Source organism: Jaculus jaculus, chromosome 1 (assembly GCF_020740685.1).
Source record: "Jaculus jaculus isolate mJacJac1 chromosome 1, mJacJac1.mat.Y.cur, whole genome shotgun sequence".
NCBI classification, from domain to species: domain Eukaryota; kingdom Metazoa; phylum Chordata; class Mammalia; order Rodentia; family Dipodidae; genus Jaculus; species Jaculus jaculus.
In genome coordinates, this window is record NC_059102.1 from 160534827 (window position 1) to 160560550 (window position 25724).

General features: G+C 53.3%; 1 protein-coding gene across 2 annotated transcripts; it reads right to left on the reverse strand.

Moving 5' to 3' along the window:
• Grk2 (G protein-coupled receptor kinase 2) lies at positions 1–25132 on the reverse strand. 2 transcript variants are annotated; one of them, XM_045133197.1, is made up of 21 exons: positions 24976–25132; positions 9987–10063; positions 7890–7963; positions 7654–7755; positions 7461–7535; positions 7264–7325; positions 6568–6619; positions 6253–6344; positions 5778–5877; positions 5614–5692; positions 5397–5527; positions 5069–5163; positions 4889–4996; positions 4661–4727; positions 4242–4342; positions 2404–2470; positions 2217–2312; positions 1853–2015; positions 1580–1716; positions 1381–1491; positions 1–1301 (listed from the first exon to the last, which is right to left on the reverse strand). In XM_045133197.1, the coding sequence occupies exons 1-21, from the start codon at positions 25086–25088 to the stop codon at positions 1137–1139; spliced, it is 2067 nt and encodes a 688-aa protein (XP_044989132.1). In that variant the 5' UTR covers positions 25089–25132; the 3' UTR covers positions 1–1136. The 2 variants fall into 2 exon arrangements, with proteins under 2 accessions (XP_044989132.1, XP_044989131.1); XM_045133196.1 differs by having other exon boundaries at positions 1381–1494; positions 24976–25131.
• Positions 25133–25724: the final 592 nt, after the last annotated feature.

Below are 25724 nucleotides of genomic sequence, written 5' to 3' on the forward strand. Positions count from 1 at the left end.
TCAGGCACCATTTTTTATAAAAACGCATATTCTCATTTTCCACTCTTTAAAATCACATTCAAAAATCGGCAAAGAAACGCCCCAGGAGTAAGTAGACAAGAGAGGAGGGAGGGTGTGCCGGCCTGGCCCCAGGGGGGGCAGGGCACGACACCACACATGGCAGCGCGACTGGCACGAGGGGGCATGCGATGGGCGAGGTGACACCCATAGGTGGTGGCACTGACGGGACATGGGCTGGGGAGCTGGGCAGTGTGGGTGGGGGCACACTGACCAGCTGTGGCAGGGAGGGTTGGCCCCAGCTAGGCCCCTATCACTGTGCCACCAGCCTGCCCAGGCTGTCCCACTGTGGTCCTGGGCAGGTGAGCCTCACTCATCCCAAGGTTGGAGACCTGGGGTCAGGCTAGGCCAGTGTGGCCCAATCCACAGTTGCCTTTCTGTGCTCCTGAGCCTGGGCACTCAGTGGCAGGAAGAGGGGACTTGCAGGGAGGCCAGCAGCAGCCATTGAAAATGCCAGCCTCTTGGCCTAGCCCCACAGTGTCTAGGAAATGGGGGTGGGGATGGGGGCAGTAGTGACACAGAGGCTTTTCCTGAAGCCCAGGAGCCCATCACTGTGGGAGGCCTCCAGGGATGGGGAGACGAAGTCCCTCTCCTCTCACCAGTGGCAGGACAATACAGGCTCTATCCCTCTGTCACTGGACTGCTGTGGTAGGAAAGTTCAAGTAGTATCCCTGTGCTGCACCCTCCCCTTGGGCAGGGGATGCTGGGCCACCCAGCCATGCCACGGGCCAAGCATAGCCCATAGAGCCTGACGTGGCAGAGCTGGGTGCAGCTTCACCCCACGGAGGTGGAGGAGGACTGCTGGGGGCTGCTGCTCTCCCCCACAGGAAGACACCAGGAGGGGGAGGCCCCAGGGAGTCAGGGAAGGAGGTGCTGGACAGTGGCTGGGTTGGTGGCAGCAGGAGCCAAGGCAAGCGGGCCTCTCCCTGGGGGCTGGGCCAGGCTAGGGCCACAGGAAATCACAATAATTACAAAATAAAACCTTTTCCGCTTTGCGGGAAAACAAATAATAAAAATTCGACAAAATAAATTAGAGGTTTATAAAAGGCGGGTGGGCAGGCGGGCGGCAGGTGGGCAGATCAGAGGCCGTTGGCACTACCACGCTGGATCAGTGGCACCTTGCTCAGCTCTACCACGGGCGAACGCGGCTTGTTCTTCATCTTGGGCACCCGCTGCACCAGCTGCTGGGCCTCACGGTAGGCGTCGCGCAGCTCTTTTTTCCATTGTACCAGCTCGGGATCGCTCTGCACATAGCCAGGCTCTATCAGTCACAGCAGGTCCGACACCCACCCACCTGTGACCACACCTCAGGCCCCCACTCACATCACACTGCAGGACAAACTGCTTGCCACCGCGGATCTTGAGTAGGAGACACTTCCGTTCCTTGATCTGTGTCTCTTCCACGGACTGGATCTCTTCCATGGTCAGCAGGCTCTGCTGCAGGGTGGGGTGCATGGAATGGATGTGAGGGCAGGTCCAGAAGCTACCCTACACCTCACACCTACCTCACACCCCTCCTTACCGGGGCCTCGCCCTCGCCCCGCCACTCAAGTCGGTTGGGAAACAGATAGAAGTACCGCCGTTGCCACTGGGTTAGGAAAGGATTGCCCATCTTGGACATGTAGCCGTGCATGATGCAGTCCTTGCCCAGGGCATAGTCTGCAGGAGAGATCAGATACAGGCTCAGCTGCACAGACACCTGCTGCCTAGAATCTCAGAGCTCCTTAGCCCCGAGCTTGCTCCTCCATCTGTAATGCAGTAATCCCGGTGCTCTCCCACAGCCCAGAGCCCTCACCTTCCTCGTGTCCCAGCTGCTTGTTTTTGGCTTTCTTGCGGGCCTCCAGCCGATCTGTCTCAGCATTGATGGTGTCGAAAACGGTCTCTGCCACCTCCTGCTGCCACCGCTCCGAGATGGTGAGGGGGAAGTTGCGGTAGAGCTCCTGGTCACTGTCCAGTAACTTCACCAGGTGGACAGGACAGGGACATGTGGATGGACAGAAGGTGTCAGGAAATTATTAATCATAGGCCTGCCTCAGGCCTTGGGTCAGGGATGGTCTAGTCTACAGTTGACAGGGCTGACATTGGGTCTCACAGAGGTAGAGGAGGGACAAGGACCCACCCAGGGCAGGGTTCAGGGGAGACCAGGCAAGATGCAGTACCTTGATTCCTTTTGTGTCTTCCTCATCAAAGGAGCCAATGTCGAAGGCGTCAGCAGCATTCACCTCCCCACGTGGGGGGATCAGTGGGGGTGGGTACTATACAGGGCAAGGATCAGCCATCAATAGGGATGAGAAGCCATCAATAGGGATGAGGGTCATCCCAGCCCAGCCCTGGACAGGCTCTTACCTTCTGCAAGAAGACCATCTGCCAGTCCAGAGAACGGAAGAAGGGGCTCTCCTTCACCTCCTGAGCCCTGTAGAGAGATGCCTGTCACCTGGGCTCAGCACCATCCAAACTGGGCTAAATCTAGTCTGGTGGTCCAGGCTCAACTACTGGTTCAGCCACTTTCTGGTTGTGACCTTGGGCAAGTTCCTAAACCTTGAGCCTGTTTCTTCATCTCTAAAACAGAGAACAACAGGTCCCACATTCTAGGTTGTTGTGAGGTGTTTTTTTTGGGGGGAGGGTTGGTGAGAGAGAAAAAGAGGCAGATAGAGAGATAGAGAGACAGAGAGAGGCTGGGCATGGTGGTGCACACCTTTAATCCCACACCTGGGAGGAAGAGGTAGGAGGATCACAGTGTGTTCAAGGTCACCCTGAGTCTCCATAGTGAATTCCAGGTCAGCCTGAGCTAGAGTGAAACATTACCTCAAAAAACAAAACAAAACAAAAAGAGAGAGAGAGAGAGAGAGAGAGAGACAGAGAGACAGATGCATGTGCCACCTTGTACATGTAGTCTTATGTAGGTATTGGAGAATTGAACTTGGGTACTTAGGCTTTGCAGGTAAGCACCTTAACCACTAAGCCATCTCTCCAGCTGTTTATTTATTTTTTTTTTTTTTTTTTTTTTTTTTTGAGGTAGGGTCTTGTTCTAGCGTAGGCTGACCTGGAATTCACTATGTACCCATGTACCCTCAGGCTGGCTCCAACTCACATCCATCCTCCTACCTCTGCCTTCCGGGATTAAAGGAATGAGCCACCACACCTGGCCTCTGTTGTGAGGTTTTTTTTTTTTTTTTTTTTTTTTTTTTGTTTGTTTTTTGCTTGTTTGGTTGTTTTTTCAAGGTAGCCACGTTTCACTCTGGCCACTGACCTAGAATTCACTATGTAGTCTCAGGGTAGTCTTGAACTCACGGCAATCCTCCTACCTCTGCCTCCCAAGTGCTGGAATTAAAGGTGTGCCACCCTCTATTGTGAGTTATTTATTTATTTAGGAGAGAGAGAATATGGGCTCATCAGGGCCTCCAGTCACTGCAAATGAACTCCAGACACATGAGCCACCCTGCACAGCATCTGGCTTACGTGGATCGTGGGGAATTAAACCTAGGTCTTTTGGCTTTGCAGGCAAGTGCCTTGACCGCTAAGCCATCTCACCTGCCTGAGTGGTTTCTTTCTTTCTTTCTTTTTCTTTTTTTTTTGGGGGGGGGGGAGAAAATGGGTATGCCAGGGCCTGTAGCTACTGCAAATGAACTCCAGATGCATGAGCCACCTTGTGCATCTGGCTAACATTGGTCCTTTGGCTTTGCAGGCAAACACCCCAACCGCTAAGCCATCCCTCCAGGCGCTGTTGTAAGTTTTAATACTGCCTTGCCTGGTACTTAGTAAATGCCCAGTAAGCATAAAAAGCAGTAATTATGCTGGATATGGTGGGGTACAACTCCAACTGCAGCGATCAGGAGTTCAAGACTAGCCTCAGCTACATAGTAAATCTGAGGCCACCGTGAACTACTGAAGACTGGGGAAAAAAAAAAAAGCTGCTAACATGGTCATCATCACCTTTGTCACAAGGGCCCCTCCAGCTGGATCCAGCATTGACACACTCAGCCAGCCCAGCCACCTTGAGGACACTAGACAAGGTTGGCTGTCACCCACTTGGGCATTCCTCAAAGAAGGATAAGATCATGCAGGGGGCTCAGGTGGTAAGACACAGCTCTTGTCTTCAGGAGGTAGAGCCAGAGGCCCAGACAGGCCAGCAGCCCACAGCAGAGACCCCACACTGCCACATGTTCAAGGGGCAGGACACTCACCCACGGCCCAGACAGCCCAATCTCCGGTTGACATCCCTCTGTAATAAACCTTCTAGAAGAGAGCGGAGTTCAGGAGAGAAGGAGTCAGGCAGCTCCACGGCCTTTGGGGAGGAGGAAAAAGAGAAGATGTCACCAGGGCCCAAGAAGAGCCTTTGGCTCCATTACAGCTTTGGGGTAAGGGGTGCAGGCATGCAACAAGAGACAAGAGTCACTTTCCTTACTGGTCCCCATTAAGTGTGAGCTCTGAGAACACACAGAAGGTGAGAGGCTATTGGGCAACAGGCCTATTCCTTAGGGGCAGAAAAGGAATCAATAGTCTGAGAGCTTTGCTGGCTGATGAGAACCAAGAACCCATGACAGTGGCACCTAAGGGAAATGCCAGCCCCACTGTGGGCCTGCAGTGTAGCCCTTACACTTACCATTGTCAATGTCATGCGATCAATCTCATGCTTGTCTTTGGTCTTGTGCTGCCGGAAGGGGCTGTGCCTGGGCAAAAGGTCAGAGACCAAGAATAGGGAAACTGAGGCAGACTGCATGAATGTTGCCTCCCAAGCCCAGTCCACTTGGGGCTCCCCTCTCCACTTCCTTTCTGAATTGGGAAAGAGTGTCTCAAGCTTGGTCTTGTCATTGTGGGACAGCCTACTCACCCCCGCAGCAACTTGAAGAGCATGCAGCCCAGGGAGAACCAGTCGGCGCTGCTGTCGTAGGCCACACCCTTCTGCAAGACCTCAGGGGCCATGTATCCATGCGTGCCCCTGTGGATAAGTACAGGCCATGAGTGGGAGTGGTGGAGGAGTGGAAAAGGAGAGGGGTGGCTAGGCACTCACACACTGGCATGGGGCTTCTTCTTGGAGAAGTCGCAGGCCAGGCCCAGGTCCGAGATCCGCACATGGCCATGCTCGTCAAGAAGGATGTTGGCAGGCTATGGAGGAAGACCAGTGAGCCACCAGGCCAGGTAGGAGACCAGCCTGAGCCTTCACTGGAGAGGACCTTGGGTGTTCAAGGACAAGGCCCCGGATGGCATCTCCCCTGCTTTCCTTAATCACAACTGAGCCCAGAAAGCTGGGGTGGGAGGGAGAGGTAGGGAGGTGAGCTGAACTTGCCCCCAGCCTGGAAGCCAGATGTGCTAAGGAAGGACAGGTGGCATTCCCTCACCTTCAGGTCCCTGTAGACCACAAAGCGGTTGTGCATGTGTTCAAGGCCCAGGATGATCTCAGCTGCATAGAAGCGCATGTCGGCCTCGGAGAAGACCCCGTGCTGGGATAGGTGGTAGTGCAGGTCCCCACCTGAGGGAGGCAACGCCATGGGTGACATTGGTTTCCTGTCCTAGCCTAACCTGAGGTCTATCCCCTGGGACCAGTCCCTTGCTCACCATTCATGAGATCCAGGATGAAGCTGAGCTTGTCTGGTGTGTGGAATGCATATGACATGCACACGATGAAGGGGCAGTCCTGCGGGGAAGAATGGGTGAGCAGAGGCTGCCTGAGGCCCTAGGTCAAAGGCTGCTGTGGGGGCCCACCTGGCTGCCTGGCTCACCCCGGTGCTGACGAGGGAAAGCATGATCCGCTCGTTCAGAGCCAGGGTCTCTCCCTGCTTCATCTTGATGCGTTTTTTGTCCAGACACTTCATGGCATACCTGTGGTGGGACAAAGGATCAGCTGTGGTCAGCACATCCTGCGGGGTAGAGTCCCAGCCTGCCTCAGAGGGCTGACAGGGAAGACTAAAGACAGGACAGGATAAGCATGTGCCACAAGTCAGTGATTTAGAAAGGCTAGAAGGGTGCTGGCAGGTAGGGGTCTCTGCGGAGCCTGCAGGACGTGAAATAGCCCAAGCAGGGGAGGAGGAAAGGGATAGCGGCAGGAGGGGACAGTACATAGGCCCAGGCAGAAACTGCCTATTCAGGGACAGCAAGCCTGGGGCACAGCTCTTCCTGCAGGCCTTCAGGACCCTTCTAGGAGCTAGATCCCTCCCTCAGGCACCCCACCCAAAGCCAGCCAAACTGAGTGCTCACATTTTTCCTGTGTCTGCTTTCCGGCACCCATAGACCTCGCCAAAGCCTCCACGCCCGATGATACGATGCACACTAAAGTCATTCATGGTCAACTGCAGAGTGGCAATCAATAGGTGGGTTTACTGCAGGCTGCCTGGGCCTAGCCCCCAGGCCAGGGTCCCCACACCTGTGATCTGTACCCACACCTGTGTCCAGCCTCCCCCACTAGTACTGGCTCTCCAGTCACCACTGTGGGGCTGAAAGCAGAGTCCTGATCCTACCCCCTGGCCGCAGCACGTCCCCAGTAGCCCCCATTGCCACCCCCAGCCCACTCACGTGGATGTTGAGCTCGACATTCTTCCACTGGCAGAACCGTGTAAACTTATCACTGTGAAAGGAGGATGTAGGCTCAGGCAAGCCACAGAGCAGACAGAAGAGGTCAGCACCAGGTTGCCCACCCACTGTCCTTCCCAAGATTGTGATGGGGTGGATGTGCCAACACTCCCAGCCTATGCTCAGGTCCAGCCCATATGGTCTCACTGGCAAGCCATGGGGTCCTGCTGGAGTCGGAGAGGCTGAGAGGTAGTCTCCAGTCAGACCCAGCCTCCCTGCTGCCACGTCTCCTCTACCAGGGCACACCTCCGGCTGCTCATGCACCTCCAGCAACAGAGTTCGTTCCCAACGAAGCTACTACTTCATGGCTAGGCAGCTTTGACTGAAAACACTGCTCCTTACTACTCCTCCTGCTATGCTCTGGCAGCATGGGTTCAGCCCCACCTGGACCCTGACACTTCTCGGACCAGGAGACCTGGCAAGGTGCCAGACACTCCAGTCTATGGGACGGAAAACAACAAATGATCCAGGAGCAGGCTTTGAGATGCCTAGTGTTGAGAAGGATGCTGAACCCTTCTGATCTCCCAGGAGTCCTTGCACTAGGACAGAGATGGGCCCAGCACCTGCCAGACCAGGACCAGAATGAGGCGCCTCTGTCCTCTCAGAATGAGCTCTTCCTCCCGCACCTTTCACACTCACCTCTCAATGAACTTCTGGAACACGTCCCCCTGGAGGTTGTGACAAATCTCCTCGATGTATGGCTGTGGAGGGAGCTGGAAGTTGGTGACTGAGCCTGTTAGGCCACAGTATCCTAGGTTCCACCCCCACTGCCCAGACTCCTGGACCTCAGCTGTCAAAGGGGAACCCTTGCTGGGCAGGGAGATTCTGGCACGTACCTGGAAGAGATCTGGAGGCACCTGTTTTTTCACCAGGTGACCCTGGACATGCTCCGTAGCACTCTTCGAGAACGGCTGGAGAGGACAGGACAGAAGTGGCTGTAAATTCTCCACAGAGCCCTTTCTCCCTTCCAGCCAGGTTAGCGTGCTCCATCACATGAGTTGGGACCCAGGACATGGTCAAGACACTTACGTGTGAGCAGGCCAGCAGTTCCTTCATGATGTAGGAGTCAAAGATCTCACGGCTGCGGACCACGCGCTCCTCCTCTGTCTCCAGCTTCTCGTATTTTTTTATCTGAAAGGCAGAACCCATAGGTGGTCTTGTGGCTGGGGGCATGCTGCTGGGTACCAGGAACCTTGCAACCTCTAAACTAGCTGTCTTAGCCCCTCCCTTTTTCCTGACATGACTAGCCAGTCTTCCCAACTCACCTCCTCATAAAATTCCACCAATGGCTTGGCCTCCTCTAGATGGTTCAGGCAGAAGTCTCGAAAAAGCAGGTACCCTAAAAGTAACCGGGACAGGTCATTCTTAGCATGTATATACTAACTGTTCAGTAGCCTTCCTATCATGGATGAAACAAGTTTGGGGCTCTCAATGGCCAGGGCAGTAGTAGATGTGGTCTCTGCTTCAGAGAGGGACTGGGCAATGTGGATCCCAATGCTTCCACAAACCTGAAGACTCCTAGATTCCAGAACAGAGCCTATATGCCTCTACCCTGTTCCCAGATCTGTCTCCACACATGACAGCTGAAAAGCCATGGGTACCATGGTGAGGTGGGGGATTGGGGAACTGGCTCAGGCCTCAGAAACTCAGGACAGTGCCAGGTCCTGACCCTGGTCTGTGTGGGTGACATCATCTACTGTGAAAAGTGGGAGGTGTGATGGGAACCCTGGTGGAAACCTCGGGATGCCCTGACCACCTGGGCTGGGTTAGGCTGCAGCAGGAGAGGGGTGGTGCCCAGAGAGCACTCTCCCTGACTATGGCTCTCACATCTGGCTGATTCTCATACCATCCCTGACTAGAAGGGCAGGCTGAGGAAACTGAGGCTCAGGGAGACCTGTTATGTGCATGAGTAGAACTCTGGGCTTCTCAATCCAGAGGCAGAACCCTGAGAAAGCCAGGCCAAGGGTGGGGACCTCAGAGCAGCTGCTGGAGAACAAGGAAGAGCTAGGCATGCCTTCCCTCCTCAGGCTTCTGATGCAACATGTGGGACTGGGCTGCACTAGGAAGCTTCCCATACTGCTTTACGGGCAGTGGTGACCTGGTGTCATCAATGGCCTCTACCCCCAAGTACCTCTGCTGAACGTGCAGCTATCATTCTGGTGAGGACAGCCTGACCTTTTATTTTTTTAAACTTTTATTTAAATTTTTTAAAATTTACTTGCACGTAATTGGGAGAGAGAACACGGGTATGCCAGGGGCCTTTTGTAATTGCAAATGAACTCCAGATGCATGCACCACTTTATGTGTCTGACTTTATGTAGGTAAAGTGGGGAAACTGAACCTGGGCCAGCAGGCTTTGCAACCAAGTGCCTTTAACTGCCGAACCATCGCCACCCCCTCTTTTTTTTTTTTTTTTTTTTTGAGGTAGGGTCTCTCTTTAGTCCAGGCTGACCTGGAACTCACTATGTAGTATGTATGAACTCATGGTGATCCTCCTACCTCTGCCCCAGAGTGCTGGGATTAAAGGCGTGCCGCCACCATGCCGGGCTTCGCAACCCCCCCAATTCTGACCTTTTAACTTAGAGCCTTCATTGACTTGTGAACAGGGTTGGTGGGAGAAAGGGGTGGAGGTGCATAGTGCTCTTACCTCCCTGCCAAGTAACCCTGTGTGCCCTGGGAAACGTGTGTTTGGAGGGGAAGGTGCTCATGAGTCCCACTTCCCAGATGAACCTTGGGTACCTGATCCTGCCCCCTCCCACCGGTTCAACACTGAGATCCTGTCCGCAGGATCACCAAATCAGAGCCACTCGTGCCTGCAGCTGCTTCCCTGGCACCTGCCCCCCAGCCGGCTCGCTCTCTCTCGGGCAGACTGCGGGGCTGGTGGGAAGAAAGCTCCACAACAAGCAGCCCCGGGAGCAGGGACCGGGCAGGTCGCGCGCGGCAGGCCCGCGGGGGAGGGGGCGGGGCCGCCGCGGCCCAGCAGGCGCCACAGGAAGGGCCCCGCCTCTTCCTGCCAGTCCCACCAACGGCCCCGAGCAGCTGTGGCTGCGCCAAGGGGAAGCTGCAACTCGCAAAAACAAAAACCTCAAAGGAGGAACTTCCCCGGCGCCTGGGGAAGACCGCGGGACCCAGCCCTGCCCGCCCCGCCCCGCCCCCACCACGGGGCTCCCGGGGCAGAAGCCAGGGGCCGAGGCCGGAAGGGGTCGGGGCTCCTCCCGGAGCGGCTCTCGCGGCCCCGGGGTGCACGGAGGAGGGTGGCAAGCCTCCTGAGACAGGGGCACTTGGCACGGCCAGCTGGGGGGCGACAAGACGCCAACCTCAGGGTTTTCCTTGGAAGCCCTCTGGCTGGCAGAACAACTCACCTAGTTTTTGGGAGAAGATCTTCTCGAAAGTCACCTCACCCCGGTCCTCCAGGTACTTCTGCATGACACTGCGGATGCTGCCGGCAGAGGGGTGCAGTGAGCAGGGGCTCCGGTGGTTAGGGCCCCAGAAGCCTGAGTCAAGGCATCAAGGCACTTTTTCTTTTTTTAGGGTCCCACACTACAACCCGAGCTGGCTTGGAACTCATATAGCCCAGGCTGTCTTCTAATTCACAGGGATTCGTACCGCCTCAGTTTCTCCAGCTATGGAATTACAGGCATAAGCAACCACACCTTGCAATCCGGCATTCTTCAAATCGACAGGCCTACTCACTTATTCTGTCCATAAGGCATCCTGGATGGAACCAAGCCTAAGCAGACAGCCTCATGTGCAGAAACCCCACTGCCTACAGAAACGATTGTAGGAACTTTGCCAAATCACAAATCCAGGCCTGCTAGTCTATCCGTAGATGATGAGTGAATAAACTAAAGGTGGCATAGTCATGCAGTGGCATAAAGTGTGGCCATAAGGCGGGAGGAAGCACTGATGCGCTGCAACATAGGTGAGACCCTTGAACATATTACCCCAAGTAAGACAACAGTCACAAAAGGCCACAGACTGTAGGAGTCCACCCACATGACTCCCTCCAGAACAGGTCCATCAACTGAAAAGCAGATTTGTGGGTGGCAGGGGCTTACTGGTAACTGTGAAAGGAGGTGGAGTTTTTTGGAACGGATGGATGCCCTGGAACTAGGCAGGGATAGATGGCTGTACAACATAGAAAGTGTACTTTAAAAAAAACACGGAATTACATGTTTTTTTAAAATATGGAATTATATGGTTTTGTTTATTGGGTTTAATTTTTTTAAAATTTTTACTTATTTGCAAGCAGAGAGAGAGAGAGAGAGAAGAGACACAGACATAGAAAGAGGGGGAGGAGGGAAAATGGGCACACTAAGACCTCTAGCTGCTGGAAATGAACTCCAGATGCATGTGCCACTTTGTGCACATAGCTTTACGTGGATACTGGGGAATCAAGCCTGGGTTGTTAGGCTTTGCAAGCAAGCACCTTAACTGCTAAGCCATCTCTCCAGCCCCACAATACAGATATTTTTTGTTTTGTTTCTTATTTTTTGTTTTTGTTTTTTTCAAGGTAGGGTTTCATTTCAGCCCTGGCTGACCTGGAATTCACTGTGTAGTCTCAGGGTGGCCTCGAACTCACTTTGATCCTCCTCCTTCTGCCTCCCAAGTGCTGGGATTAAAGGTGTTCACTACCACGCCCAGCTAGAAAAACAGATTTTTGGTAGGGTCTCACTCTAGCCCAGGCTGACCTGGAATTCACTATGTAGTCTCGGGGTGGTCTCGAACTCACCCTGACTTACTTACTTATTTACTTGGGGGAAAGAGAGAAAGGCAGATAGTGTGACAGAGAAATACCAGGGCCTCCAGCCACTTCAAATGAACTCCAGAGTATGTGCCACTTTGTGCATTTGACTTTACATGGGGGCTGGAGAATCGAACCTGGGTTGTTAGGCTTTGCAGACAAGCACCTTAACTGCTGAGCCATCTCTCCAGATACATTTATTGTGTTTTTTCTTTGAGACAGGGTATTTGCTCTGTAGCCCAGGCTGGCATCAAACTTGTACTCATTCTTCTGAGCGCTAGGATTATAACGTGCTAACATGTCCAGCTTTGAACTGTATAGTTTCTTTTTTTGTTTTATTGTTTTCTTGTTCTTTTTTTTTCAAGGTAGGTTCTCACTCTAGCCCAGGCTGACTTAGAACTCACTTCTGTAGTCCCAGGCTGGTCTTGAACTCAAAGCAATCCTCCTACCTCTGCCTCTAGAGTGCTGGGATTAAAGGTGTGTACTGCCATGCCTGGCAAATTATATAGTTTTAAAAGATGAATTTTAAGCCAGGTGTGGGACAAATGGCAGTAATTTTAGCTCTTAGAAAGTGGAAGAAGGAGGGTCATGAGTTCAAGGACATCAACTACATAGTGAGTTTGTTTGCAGTGTCTGGAGGTCCTGGTGCGCCCATTCTCCCTCTCTCTTTCTCTTTGTCTGTCGCTCTCAAATAAATAAATAAAAATAAAAAAGAAAGTAGAAGGAGAGTAATGAGTTCAAGGACATCCTCAACTACATAGTGAACTTGAGGCCAGTTTAGGCTACATGAGATGAGATTATGAGGTGGGGGGAAACAAGCCTCAGTTTGTGCTTCCCTAACACTTGGATTAAAAAAAAAAAAAAAAAAAAAAAACAGGAACAGGGGCTGGAGAGATGGCTTAGCGGTTAAGCGCTTGCCTGTGAAGCCTAAGGACCCCCGTTCGAGGCTCGATTCCCCAGGACCCACGTTAGCCAGATGCACAAGGGGGCGCACATGTCAGGAGTTCGTTTGCAGTGGCTGGAGGCCCTGGTGCACCCATTCTTTCTCCCTCTTTCTCTGTCTGTCGTTCTCAAATAAATAAAAATGATTTTAAAATTTTTCTTGCTTTTATTTTTATTTATTTATTTGCGAGCAACAAACAGAGAAAGAGGCAGATAGAGAGAGAGAATGGGTGTGCCAGGGCCTCTAGCCACTGCAAACGAACTCCAGACGCGTGCACCCCCTTGTGCATCTGGCTGACATGGGTCCTGGGGAATCGAGCCTCGAACCAGGGTCCTTAGGCTTCACAGGCAAGCGCTTAACCGCTAAGCCATCTCTCCAGCCCATGATTTTAAAAAATCTTAAAAAAAAAAAAAAAAAACAGGAATGGGGTAGGGGGTGGAGAGATGGCTTAGCGGTTAAGGCACTTGCCTATAAAGCCTAAGGACCCAGGCTCAATTCCCCAGTCCCACATAAAGCCAGATGGAGTTTGTTTACAGTGGCTGGAGGCCCTGGCATGTCCATTCTGTCTATCTGCCTCTTCCCCTCTCTCTCTTCCTCCCTCTCTCCAATAAATAAATAAATAACAAGAACCAGGCTGGAGAGATGGCTTGGTGGTTAAGTCACTTGCCTGCGAAGCCTGAGGACCCAAGTTCAGTTCCCCAGTACTCATGTAAACCAGATGCACAAGGTGGCACATGCATCTGGAGTTCATTTACAGCAGCTCAAGGCCCTGGCACACCCATTCATACCATCCTCCCCTGAAATAAATAAACAAATGTCCTTTTAAAAAAAGGTACCCTAGCCGGTGGTGCATGCCTTTAATCCCAGCACTTGGGAGGCAGAGGTAGGAGGATCGCTGTGAGTTCAAGGCCACCCTGAGACTCCATAGTGAATTCCAGGTCAGCTTGGGCTAGAGTGAGACCCTACCTCGAAACCCCCCCCCCAAAAAAAAAGGAACCCTGCCTTCCTTGGTCAGTTGGCAGGACCATAGAGGAAGGTCTGGCCATCATAGTCCCTGAAACCAAGCCCCACACTTGCCATCTTACTTATCTCACCCCAAGACTGCAGAAGTCTGGGAGAGTCTTACTGAGCTACTTCCATGCCTCACACCATTTTGCTGTCCCCTCCCCTTCTTCTGGGCCACTCGTAGCCCAGCCTTACCAGCCTGTACAGACAGCCCGCTCTGGTCATATTAGGGCCTAGCAAAGCCTGCGCTCCTGAGGTAACACACAGCTAGCTACACACTGGCAGGTCCTGAAGATGGTTGAGGCTTCTGACAAGGATCTGGTGAGGATTCACATACTCTGGCTATCTGTGCTTGGCACTGCCCCTGCTCTGCCTGGATGAGCCAGCATGGGCTGGCCTGGTCACAGAATCAAGGCACAGTGCACGTGTTTGAGATCCACACCTGGCCTGGGTCTGTGACATCAGTGGGTGCCAAAGCCTCATGTGGGTACATTGGTCAGTGCAAAGAGATTCAGTTATGGGTGGGGGGAGGAGCCATTGTGGGGAGAAGGCAGAACTTCTCTGAGTTCATGAAGTGCAAACAGGATGTCACCTGGTGGTGAAGCCTAGGGCAGGTGGGGGTGGGGCAAGGGAAGACAGGAGAGGGTCAACTGGCCCAGGGGCAAGCAGGAGGCCCACAGACCAGGAAAAAGGTACTGCAAAGGGCATGGAGGAAGGACAGGAACATGGATGCTGGGGCACTTCAGAGCTAGGGGCTTCCTGGAGTGTGGCCCTTGAGAAGCTGAGTCCAGGGTAGGGAGCACACGGGCCACATGGGGTCATCATGGAAGAACCCTAGTTGACATAAGCCAGGAAAAAGTAGTCCAGGTTGTTGGGCTGTAAGTGGCATGGGGGAAATCACCAGGATGAGCCATGGCAAGCTTCCAGGCTTTGGGAAGGATGGTGGCTCTGGCCTTCCCAGAATCCAGTTGCCATCAGGCCCTTCCTCAGGAAAGACCTCCCCAGATAGCAAAGCATGCAGAGCTGTTTAAAGCACAATCCTCAAATCTTAACCCCTTGCCTGCTCCCTATCCTGGGAGGCTGGGAGATACCACCAGTCTACCAAATGTTCTGGATAGGAAATAGGGTCCTGATGATCAAGACAGGCCTTGGGCTGGGCATGGTGGCACATACCTTTAATCCCAGCACTTGGGAGGCACCGGTAGAAGGATTGCTGAGGGTTCGAGACCACCGTTAGGCTACATAGTGAATTCCAGGTCAGCCTGAGCTAGATTGAGACCTTACCTCGAAAAGCCAAAAATAAATAAATAAATACATTTAATTTAATTAAAAAAATAATAGAAAGGCCTTGGAGCCAGGTATGGTGGTACATGCCTCCTTTAATCCCAGAACTCAGGAGACAAAGGTAGGAGGTTCACTGTGAGTCCAAGGCCAGCCAGAGACTACACAGTGAATTCAAGGTCAGCCTGGGCTAGCAAGACCCTACCTCAAAATAAAACCAAGACAGGCCTTGGAGACCCTAGGCTCCTATGCTGCAGGGCCCAGATTCCTAGAGGCCTCCATGTTGCTGTCTAAGAGCCAGTTTTTTGCTCTGGAAGTGCAAGGCCACTTCCTGCAAACTGTCAGGGCAACTGAGGCCATGTGCCCCTCATCCATTCTGGTAGATACTCTCTCCCTGAGTACCACACACCAATGGCACACATCTGCCAGCTACCATCAACATGCTTTCCCTAGCCTCAGGGGACTGACAGAGACTCAGAAAACAGGGCAGAACCAAGGCTCATGAGCACTGTGCATGTGGTAGGAGCTTAGAGAAAAGCCGAGACTGAGAAAGATACAACCCAGCTGGGCACGGTGGCTCACACTTGTAACCCCAGCTTTTGAGAGGCTGAGGCAGGAGGACTGCTGAGATTGCGAACAACCTAGGTTGTTGCGTAGTGAGTCTGAGGCCAGCCTTGGAAGCCTTTGACATGGGAAACCGAGCTGTCAAGGCTTCAAGGTAGTGGCAGTTCTGAGAGATCTAGCAGCAGCAGCTGGGCACAGGACACGGAGCCCAGGAGGATAGGACGTTCACTATCCCGCTGTGCGGCCACAGCGCTCTGCTCCCACACCTGATTCTTTAGCACATTTTGTTTCACAGGAGGGGAGGTGATAAGAGGGAAAGAGAAAAACGTAGTGCCATCTTCCGGCGGGGGTGGAGGGCCGAGTAGATGTGGACAGGTGCTGATGAGGCGGGAGGTGCAGACAAGTAAATGAAGAAGCCAGGCAAAGATCCCAGCTGTCAGGGGGACCTTGTCAGGAGCTGGGCAAAGCTCTGGAAACAGAAGCCATGGGCTTCCCTGGAATGGCCTCCTGACTCCAGACTGGCTTCCTTGGTAAAGGTAAAATGGACTAGCTTTGCCAAGGGCATGCTTTCTCAGGGATAGGGAGCCACCACTGCCACTTACTGCCAAACGGCACAGAGCAGCTGATAAGTGGACTCAGAAAGGTCCCCAGTGGGGAACGGGCCTGGTAAGATGGCCACAGCATTCTCCAAGCCCACAATACTTCATTTTCTTCCTTAAAAAGAAAGAAAAAAGCCTTTTTTTTGGGGGGGGGGGTCAGATGTGGTAGTGCACGCCTTTAAACCCAGCACTTGGGAGGCAGAGGTAGGAGGATCACCCTGAATTCAAGGCCATCCTGAGACTACATTTTGAATTTCAGGTCAGCCTGGACTAGAGTGAGATCCTACCTCAAAAAAAAAAAATTAAATGAACACCTACGCCCCATAAACCAAACACAAGGTCAGGCCTCAGCAGAGTCCTTGAATGAAAGGCCCCCAAAGTGGCAACTTTAGGGTTTCCAAACTGTTTTTTTCCCCTGAGGTAGGGTCTTGCTCTGGCCTGGAATTCACTATATAGTCTCAGGGTGGCCTTGAACTCAGGGTGATCCTCCTACCTCTGCCTCCCAAGTGCTGGGATTAAAGGTGTGTGCCACCATGCCTGCCCTTAGGATTTCCTGTTTATTCCTATGGGGCTGGTTAGAAAAACATGTCACTGAAGGACATTCCTGAGTGCTGAGTGTGGGCTGGCACAGGAGGTGGATCACCTTTGTCTCTAGCAACCACTCCCCAAGGTTCCAGTGCCTGGAGAAGTGACATGCCCACAGTAGCATCCCTATCCCCACCCAGGCCAACCCCACTTCAAGGGATTTGTGGCTCTCAAGGTCCTATCTGGGTTGCTAAGGGAACCAAAGGCACTACTGGGTACAGTGGCACATGCCTGTGATCCTAGCAGTTGAGAGGCTGAGGCAGAGAAACCACCATGAGTTTGAGACCAGCCTGGGGTACAGAATGAGAGGGCACTAACTTTCCTGTCACTTTGGATGGGAGCCCTCAGTGCCCTGGTAGTTTGAAGGACTCCAAGGTCAGGGGTCCAAGCAGCACTTCCCACCTACCCCCATGAGGTCAAAAATCACAACCTATTTTTATTTATTCTCTTTTGTTTGTTTGATTTTTGTTTTTTTAAGGTAGGGTCTTACTCTAGCCCAGGCTGACCTGGAATTCACTATGTAGTCTCAGGGTGGCCTGGAACTCTTGGCAATTTTCTTATCTCTGCTGAGACTAACAGCAAGGCATGTTTATTCTTTTGTTTGTTTTGTGGCAAGGTCTCACTCTGGCCCAGGCTGACTTGGAACTCACACTATAGCCCAGGTTGGCCTTGAACTCATAGGGATCCTTCTGCCTTGACTTCAGAGCTGGTGTATACCACCATGCTCAGCCAAGTCACAAACTTTCAATATCCAGTTCCTTTTTTTTTTGTTGTTGTTGCAAAACAACAGAGTCAAGGCAATAATGAAAGCCTGAGAGGTCTAAGGAACAGGGGATGCTCCTGAGGTGCCAGGCTTGGTGTGCCAATGTCAGCTCCTGTCTTCCCTCTTAAGCCATGAGACAAAGTTGCCCAGGCCTTACTCCCTAGCACCCCACAGCTAAATGTATGCACCACTCCTTCTAGAATGTTATCCTATGCTAACTGGTCTTGTTTGGGTCTCTGTTCACACTTGTCCTGTCCTCAGAAAGAAGGGCTGTGTCCAGACAGCCTCCCGGAGGGAAAGCACTAGCCACAAACAGGAGTGGGAACCATGTGGAGTGGCCGCCACTCTCTGGCCCTCAGAGCAGCCTCACATGCTCCCAGGACTCCACTTGAGGGTCCACCACAGAGCCCAATACTTGCCTGCCAAAGAATTGAGGGCACCTTGGCACTGAGGGGCTTGTTGCTAGGATGACCGCCCAGCTTCCCCCCCATTCCCAACACCCCCAGCAGCTAAGGTGCTGGGTTCACAAGGTTGGCAGTGGCCTGACACTAGTGGGAAGAAGGGCGCGTCTCCTAGTACAGTGACTGAAGTGACAGGACAGCAGGCAGGGATGGAGAGCAAGTCCCATGCTCTGTGGTGCACTGGCCTAGCATATTGGTCTGGGGCCTCAAAGTGCCTCCCAAACAGGGTCAGGGAACAAAGTTCTGTGACTGGGAGAGCATGCAGGAGCTTGAGGTAAACACACTCATTTTCCTCATTTTCATGGTAAGGAACCCTAGGGTCAAAGCATCTATGGCAGCCAGGTGAGGTGGTACACACCTATAATCCCAAAACTTGGGAGACAGAGGTAGGAGGACCCCTGAGAGTTCAAGGCCATCCTGAGACTACATCGTGAATTCCAGGTCAGCCTGGGCTAGAGTGAGACACTACCTTGAAAAAACAAACAAAACAAAACAACAAAGAAAAAAAACCTGGGAAGATGGTTCAACGGATATAGCGTTAGCCACACAAGCATGAGTACCTGAGTTCAGGTACCCAGAACCTACGTGAAACGTGGACACGGGCTGGAGAGAGAGCTTAGCAATTAAGGCGCTTGCCTGAGAAGGCTAAGGACCCGTGTTCCACTCTACAGGTCCCACAGTAAGCCAGATGCACAAGGTGACGCAAGCACGCAAGACTGCACATGCGCACAAGGTTCAACTTGCAGTGGATGGAGGCCCTGGCATGCCAATTCTCTCTTTTTCTCCCTCATAAAAATAAAATTTAAAATAAAGATGGGACATGGTAGCACATGTCTGTAATCCCAGCAAACCTATGGCAAAATAAGTGGTGGAGACAGAAGAAACCCCAGGAAACTCCCAGATCAGCTAGCTTGGCTTCCACAGCAGTGAACACAAGAAACTGCCTCGGTGCCAGGAATGGGATACCTTCCAGTGAGTTGTTGGCCAGGGAGGCTCCTGATGCCCCCAAAACATTATAGCCCATTGCCAAGGCCCTTGGTTTCCCACCAGGAATAGATGGTAAGACTCTATTGCTGAAGACTCCACATACTTGGACTGCAAGACCACTGAGAAATCCTGCTGGAACTGAGCTGATAACCTCCTCCATGTTGACCAGCTGACAGAAAGCTGGAAGAAGCCATTCTGCATGCAGTTCAATGGGAGATAGAGCAATCACCAGTGAAGATACTCAACAGTGGATACTGCAAGCCTTGTATTTGGCCAGCCAGACCAAAAGAGCCAACAGGTACAATAGTGGCACATTTGTCATGGTGGAAACCGACTGCCCTCTAATTGGACTGGAGGCCTGATCCATTGGAGGGAATACATCCCTGATTCTGAAAACTTAGAACAGGGGTAGTCATGAGCCCTACAGGTATAACGTCTGCTGCTGTCTGGCTAAATGTATATACTATGCTTATCAAATTTCCCACTAAGCACTTCTCTTAATGTTCATACTTATATATTAATGCTACTCTCACTTTGGGTAGAGACTCTTCTCTTTTCAGATGGCAGTGACCTTGGGATGACTCAGAAGGCATCATGGTGCTGGGAAGAAGTGACGGGAGCGCTCAGTAATGTAACATCTCTATCACATCTTCCAAGGCTCAGGGTCTAATGATGAAGAGGTGGCAGAAAGAATGTAAGAGCCAAAGGAAGGGTAGGACTCCTTACAACGTGCTCTCCCCAGACACAAAATGGCCTGGATATCCATGACCTCACAGTGTCTGACACTACCTACACAAGACCATCATAATAGGAGGAAAAGATCATGACATCAAAATAAAAGAGACTGATTGAGGTGGGGAGGGGATATGATGGAGAGTGGAGTTTCAAAGGGGAAAGTGGGAGGAGGGAGAGTATTACCATGGGATATTTTTTTATAATCATGGAAGTTGTTAATAAAAATTTGAAATAAAAAATAATTAATTAAAGTGTTCCAGGTTAAAAAAAAAAAAAAGAAATTCTGCCTCAAATAAGGTGAAGGCAACTTGGAGTTGTCCTCTGATCTCCACATGAGCACAATGGCATGTGTACACCCACATTCACATGTACACATAGCATATACACGCACACATAGTCCACAGGGCCTCCTGACCCAGAGGTCCAGAGTGTTTGTAACAAAGGAAACATCCAAAGTGACCCTGAGAAATGCCTCTCGACAAGCTTCCTCAGCCCTCCCTGACAGTACTGGGTGGGGGTCTGAGAGGACTGGCCTGTGCCCATCCTCCTCCCCGATGCCTTCCCTCACTACACCAGGAGCTGTAAGAAAAGGAAGCATGCCTCCCAGGAGGAGCCCAGCAGGCTGGAAGCAGCCACAGCTCGCACCTGGCAGGCCAAATGCCATGGTTCTGGTGTTCTTCATGCGACAGTGATGGCAGTGGTCTGACATCTCAAGACTAGGGCAAGCTGGAGCAGAGGCTAGAGATTTCCAGGCCAGTGGGCCTTGGGCAGCCACACTCTGGGAGGTGACAGTTAACAAGCCTGTGGCTACAGCTGAAGCACTCTCCTGTGGCATCTCCAGGAAACCTGGCACAGAGGTGGCAGCAGCAGGGGGAAGTCCCCTGGGGCTTATTAATATTTCTTGATGACTCTCCCTAGGGCTGACATTGTTCTCGAAGCTCAATGATAGGGCCACTACCAACCAATAGAAACCACCAGGCCTACAGCAAGGTCTTGGCCAAGGAAGGACAACGATGGTCACTGTGATCTCACAATGGTGCCATCGATGTCTAGAAAGGCTCCCATAGCAAGCTGCGTTGTCAGTCATCCCAAAGAGGACATGAACACGGGCCCCTGCACTTTACTGTCCGTCAGGACACCATGTTCTGCAATCCATCCTGTGAGCAGGCACAAAGAACAGGCTTTCGGGGGTCCTTGTCCTGAAGTTCCTGGGTGAGGGTTATCTCCTATTCCTACTCCACCAGCAGAGAACTGACCCCAGTTTTACCCCAGAACCCATTTCTGGAGCACCAATGCTGCTGCCTTTTGCGGTAAGCAGTGATGCAGAGAGATGTTGTTTCAGAAAAACACTGCTGTCAAACAGCTGCTTTGGGGAGCTCATTTGAAATAAACTAGTTCTACCTTGACAGTTCAGAGGAGGAAATGGCCTTAGGAGCCAGCCAGGAGTAGGAAAGGCCCCAGGGACCAAAGAGCAGGTACGATGGTGGCTACACATTCCTCAAAAGCCATCGCGTGTTTCTGGCTCCTGCTGTTTGGGCCATAATATCCTGGAAGCAACAATCATGCTCAAGCAGCCAGAACCCACCAGAGTTCCAAGCCCACTGGGGCTCCCAGGGCCCAGCCTCCCTGCACAGAGACCTGGGCACGAGGAGAAGCTGCTGCCGAGTGGAGTGTGCCTGACTTGACGTCACCAGGAATTTACTACTAGGATAGACTGTGCATTAATGGGACACATCATACCCAGGCTGACAGAGCCCGGATTCCCATGCACCGATCCCAACCTGCAGTGCTCACACTCCCTTCAAATCTATTTACCGAGTGAAGCAAGAAAGAGAGACTTAATGGCAAACCCAAGAGCGCCTGCTCTGCAGAGGCCAGATGGGAAGAGGCATCCCAGAGAGCCATTCCCCACGAGCAGGAGCGGCAGGCAGCAGCTTCAAAGGCCCGCAGGGAGGGACTGCCGAAAAGATAATCTTGTTTTCAGGGGTAGGAGGGGGAGAACTCAGCTACTGGAGTGGAATGTTCTGGTGAGGGAAGAAAGCTGGCAGCCAGCAGGGTTTCTGCTGCTGATGGAGAAGTGGAGGGAGGAAGAAGGGCAAAAGCCTTCTCAGCACCCCTTCCCCCACCCATCAAGGCAGGAAGTCCCGGCCGCAGGAAGAGTTAACCTGAACGAAGAAGTAGCTAGTGGAGGAAGAATGGCAGGGTCTGCGGAGACTGGGAAGGCAGCAAGAGGCCGAGGCAGGCAGCAGAGGAAGCTTGTGGTGGGGGAGGGACCAGGAAATAGCCAAGGGAATAAGAGGCTGCAAGAGGCACCCTGCTCCCACATGCTGCTGCTGTGAGAGCTGCCACTGTCACCCAGGAGGGCAGGTACACCTCCTGAGACCGCCCAGGCAGGGCTCCTCAATCAGGAACCTAGAGATTAATTACATGAGGCCTCAGTGGTCATATTAAGCAAATGATGATAATTACAAGCCGGCAGTGGCTGCTGGCTTCTGGGAAAGGGAGGCAGAGAGAGGCCCAGACCATAGTCCCTGAGAGCTGGTGGGGCAATAGGGGGTCACCCAGGGAGGAACAGCTTCCTCTTCTCACAAAAGAAATTAAAGCAGGCCCAGCTAGAAGAGATGTGCCTGGGTCCCATGTGAGTGAGCGCTGTAAGGGTGAGCCAGTCTTCTATGTTCCATCCACACAACACCTCCTCCTCCTACTGTGAGAAGGTTGGGGAATGGGTCTGTTTCCTCGGATTCTCTAGGTGACAGAAGGGAAGGGCCCTGTGCCAAGTCACAGTGGCATAATGCCCAACTGTTCCCATTCCCCACCCCTGGGAAATCAGGACTGTGATGCCAGTCAAACTCCTGGCCAAGCCACAACCCTGGGCACCAGCCATAGGGAGACTGCCAAGATGGCCCACCTGAAGGTGGGAACAACTCCCACTGGCACCCTGGTACAGGGACAAACTATGACCTGCTCCTTGACCCTGACTTCACGGTGGGGAAGACAGAAACCTAGACCTGATGAAGCCCTGGCCTGCTCCACACACTAGCTTTGCCAGGGCAGGCTGGTTCTGTTTCAGCCAGTGCAAGGGGGCAGGGCCTAGTATACTGTGGCAGCTGATGGCACCAGGAGGCTGCTTCCATTGCCACCAGCCCAGACTCAGAACACCTTAGGCAAGTAGTGCCAGCCAGCCCATTCCACAAACTGGTTGTATGGTGATGGATATGGAAAACAAACAGTAAGGAAGAATGTTGGCCTTGCCAGGGCTCCAAAGATCTAAATTCTAATCCCAGATCTTCTGTGTGACCAAAACAGGTCTCCTCCCATCACTGATTCTTAACACCTTAATTGGTAAGTAGGAAGGAGGGAGCACATATCACCTGCTGGGCCAGCTTTCCACAGCTGAGCAGAGGATACAGTGAAGTATAAAGCACTCTGCAGATTGGAAAGCACAGGACAAATGTCAGACATGGTCATAATCACTTTCAAGGGCAGGAGATGTCTGCCCGAAGATTGTGCAAAGGGTGACAGCTTCAAGTGCAGAAGGATTGCAAGCCCAAGGGGGCACCACTTCAGGGTAATGAGGTCTTTCCCTGTCCTGAGCACTACAGGGCTTAGACGCTCTTGGCCATTCACAGATTGGGCAACTGACTCAATGGCAGGCAACTGATGATGACCTGTATCAAAACCTGTGGTGCCTGCCATTGCCTAAAACTCCCCAGCCTGCTTACAGGCAGACATCACCCAGTCCGGGTATTGTTGAGCAACTAGTAAGGCATGGTCTTGCCAATTTCACACATTGGTTTTTGGATCAACTGAGATGACAGATGTCAAAATAAATAATGAATTATTATAATTTCCATTCTTATTCCTATCACATCATCACAACCACCAACAGAAAGGGCATGAGGAAAGAGGAATGGCTTGTTTCTCTGGGTTCCAACACACCTGAAGAGCCAACCTAAGGTGGGGCCCATTAGGAGCGATGCATTCTGGGGAGAGGTTACCCAAACAGCAGAGTTCCAGAAAGGCCCCACCTCACACTTTGCAGATCTCCCACCTGCAGGAGAGCCAAGAGGTAGTGGCCAACAAGAAGAGTCATTCCATGCCTTTAGAGGTTAATTCCCTGTTTCCTTCCTTGTGGCCTTGTCATTTCTGAACTCGTTTTTGTCCTAACTGTTATTGCCCCTGGACAGTCCCAGCTGATACTCAGTCTGGTTCCTGTTTTGAGAAATCTGACTGCAAATGTCTTAGAAAATACAGGGCCCCAACGGCCTTTCTAAACACACACCAATTTTCCTCTTCTAGCCCTGGTAACTCAGTCAATCCGAAACCCAGTGAGCAGGCACCAGAGGAGGGGCCCCCGGGTGAATGGCACAGCTCGCCTGCAGTGCTCTAGAGACTGAGGTTGCCAGTGGCCTATTTCACACTGTCCACATTTCTCAGATGAGAAAATCGAGACCCAGAAACAGGAAGGAACTTGCTCAAAGTCCCCTGATAAGAAGACCATGGCAGTGAGGACAGGCCCAGTCCCTGGCAGCTGAGGCACCAGCAGGCAACTCTCCAGGAGGTGCTGGGACTGGCCTCACCACCCACCAAAAGGGATCATGGTGGGTGGGCACATCTGCTCTTCCAGATGCAGGCCAGGGCAGTGGACAAAACACAGAACTAGAAGCTGGAAGCCCTGATGTGGTGAGCAGGCTCCACCATGAATTAGCTGGGTGACTGCACGCACGGGCCATTCACTTCTGAAGGTTTGGCTTGCCTCCTCATTCCATGGCTACAGAACTATACCCGTCCCGTGTCCACCCCCTGGGCTCCTGTGCTGTTCACACTATGGGAAGATACTCTCTATTTGCCATGAAATGTGGGACAAGTCACACAGCTAACCCTCCCATCCTGTTCGCTTCTGCAACCACATCCTGAACAGTTTAAACTTTGATACTAGGTTCAATGACATCAGCTGTCTTACAGAGAAGTGGTAGTGTGGTCCAGCTGGTGTTAGGTGTTCTGGGATGTCACCTGGTCAAAAGCACTCACAGCAGCACCATATATGCAGGGAAGAGGGTGCAGAAGGCGATTCTCCCACTTGAGCGCAGCACCCAAGGATAGTATAACCACCACACCATGATCCCCAGGAAGGCACTTTCAAATCCCACGTCCAGGTCATTGACCCCACCAGAGAGAGGAGAAAGCAAGAGTCTTACTAGAATCGTTGTTGCCTCTCCCACCCCCACCCCAAAAATCCCTCGCGCCAGTGTAACCTACTCTGTGGAGAGTGGATGGGGCTAGTCAACCCCCTCAAGAGAAGGAGGTACAGGGGGTGGGGGCAGTGCCAGCAGAAGAGGTGACACAGTCCTACAGCAAGGGTAAACAGAGGCAGGCCCAGGGAAGAGTATCCCAAGGGGACGCAGAGGATGCAGGGCAGCGCCTTAGCCTCGGTGGGAGAAGGCGGCGGCAAGGGGCTGACAGCGTCGAGGCGGGCAGTGAGGTCCAGGAAGCGGGGTCTGGGAGGCTGGAGTTGGGACGCTCCGGGGGCTGGGGCGCGTGGGGCCTGGGGCTGCCTCGGACGCCCGGGGGGGGGGGGGGATCAGGGGTCCCGAGGGCCGGCGCTGGGTGCAGCCGGGGGTGGCGCGCGGCGGGCCGGGCCGGGCCGGGCCGGGGTGTGGGGGTCGCGGCGCGGGACGGCTCACCTGGGCTCGGGCAGCAGGATCTTCTTGCTGGCGCGCGCGGCCGGCGTGGCCTTGCTCTTCTCCATGGCCATCAGGTAGCTCACATCGGCCAGCACCGCCTCCAGGTCGGCCATCTTGGCGGCGGCGGCGCTGCTCCTCCCGCCGCCGCCGGAGGCTCCGCTCCCGCTCCCGCTCGCTCGGCCCGGCCCGCGCGGCTCGTCGGCCTCGGCGCCGCCGCCCGCCCGCCCGCCCGGCCCAACTTGGAGCGCCCGCGGCTGGCTCTCCTCTAGCCGTCGTTTACAGGCGGCGCCGCCCCATGGCGCCCGCTCGGGCCCGGCTCGCGCTCCGCTCCCGCCGGGACTGCAGTCGGGGCGCCGCCGCCGCCGCCGCCGCCGCCCGCGCCCCGGAGCCGCCGCCGCTGCCGCCGCCGCCGCCGCCGCCTCCGGCCCCGCCTGCCGCGCACAGCGCCAGCGAGCCGGCGAGGGGCCGAGCCGGGCGGACGAAGCGCGAGCGGACAGCGGCGCCCCCTGGAGGCCACGACGCCCGGAAAAGCCCAGACCCCCCCCAACCCCCCACCCCAATGTGGGGACCTGGGCGCTCCACTCCGCACCCCCTGATCCCGGGACCTGAACACTACGGGACCAAAGATGATCCCACACCCAAGCCGTGACCACAGACTGGGATCGCATCTCTGGATGCCAGATTCCACAGTCAGACCAGTATTGGTCACAGACGTGGAACCCTGGGCACTCCCCAAAACTCCAGAGTCA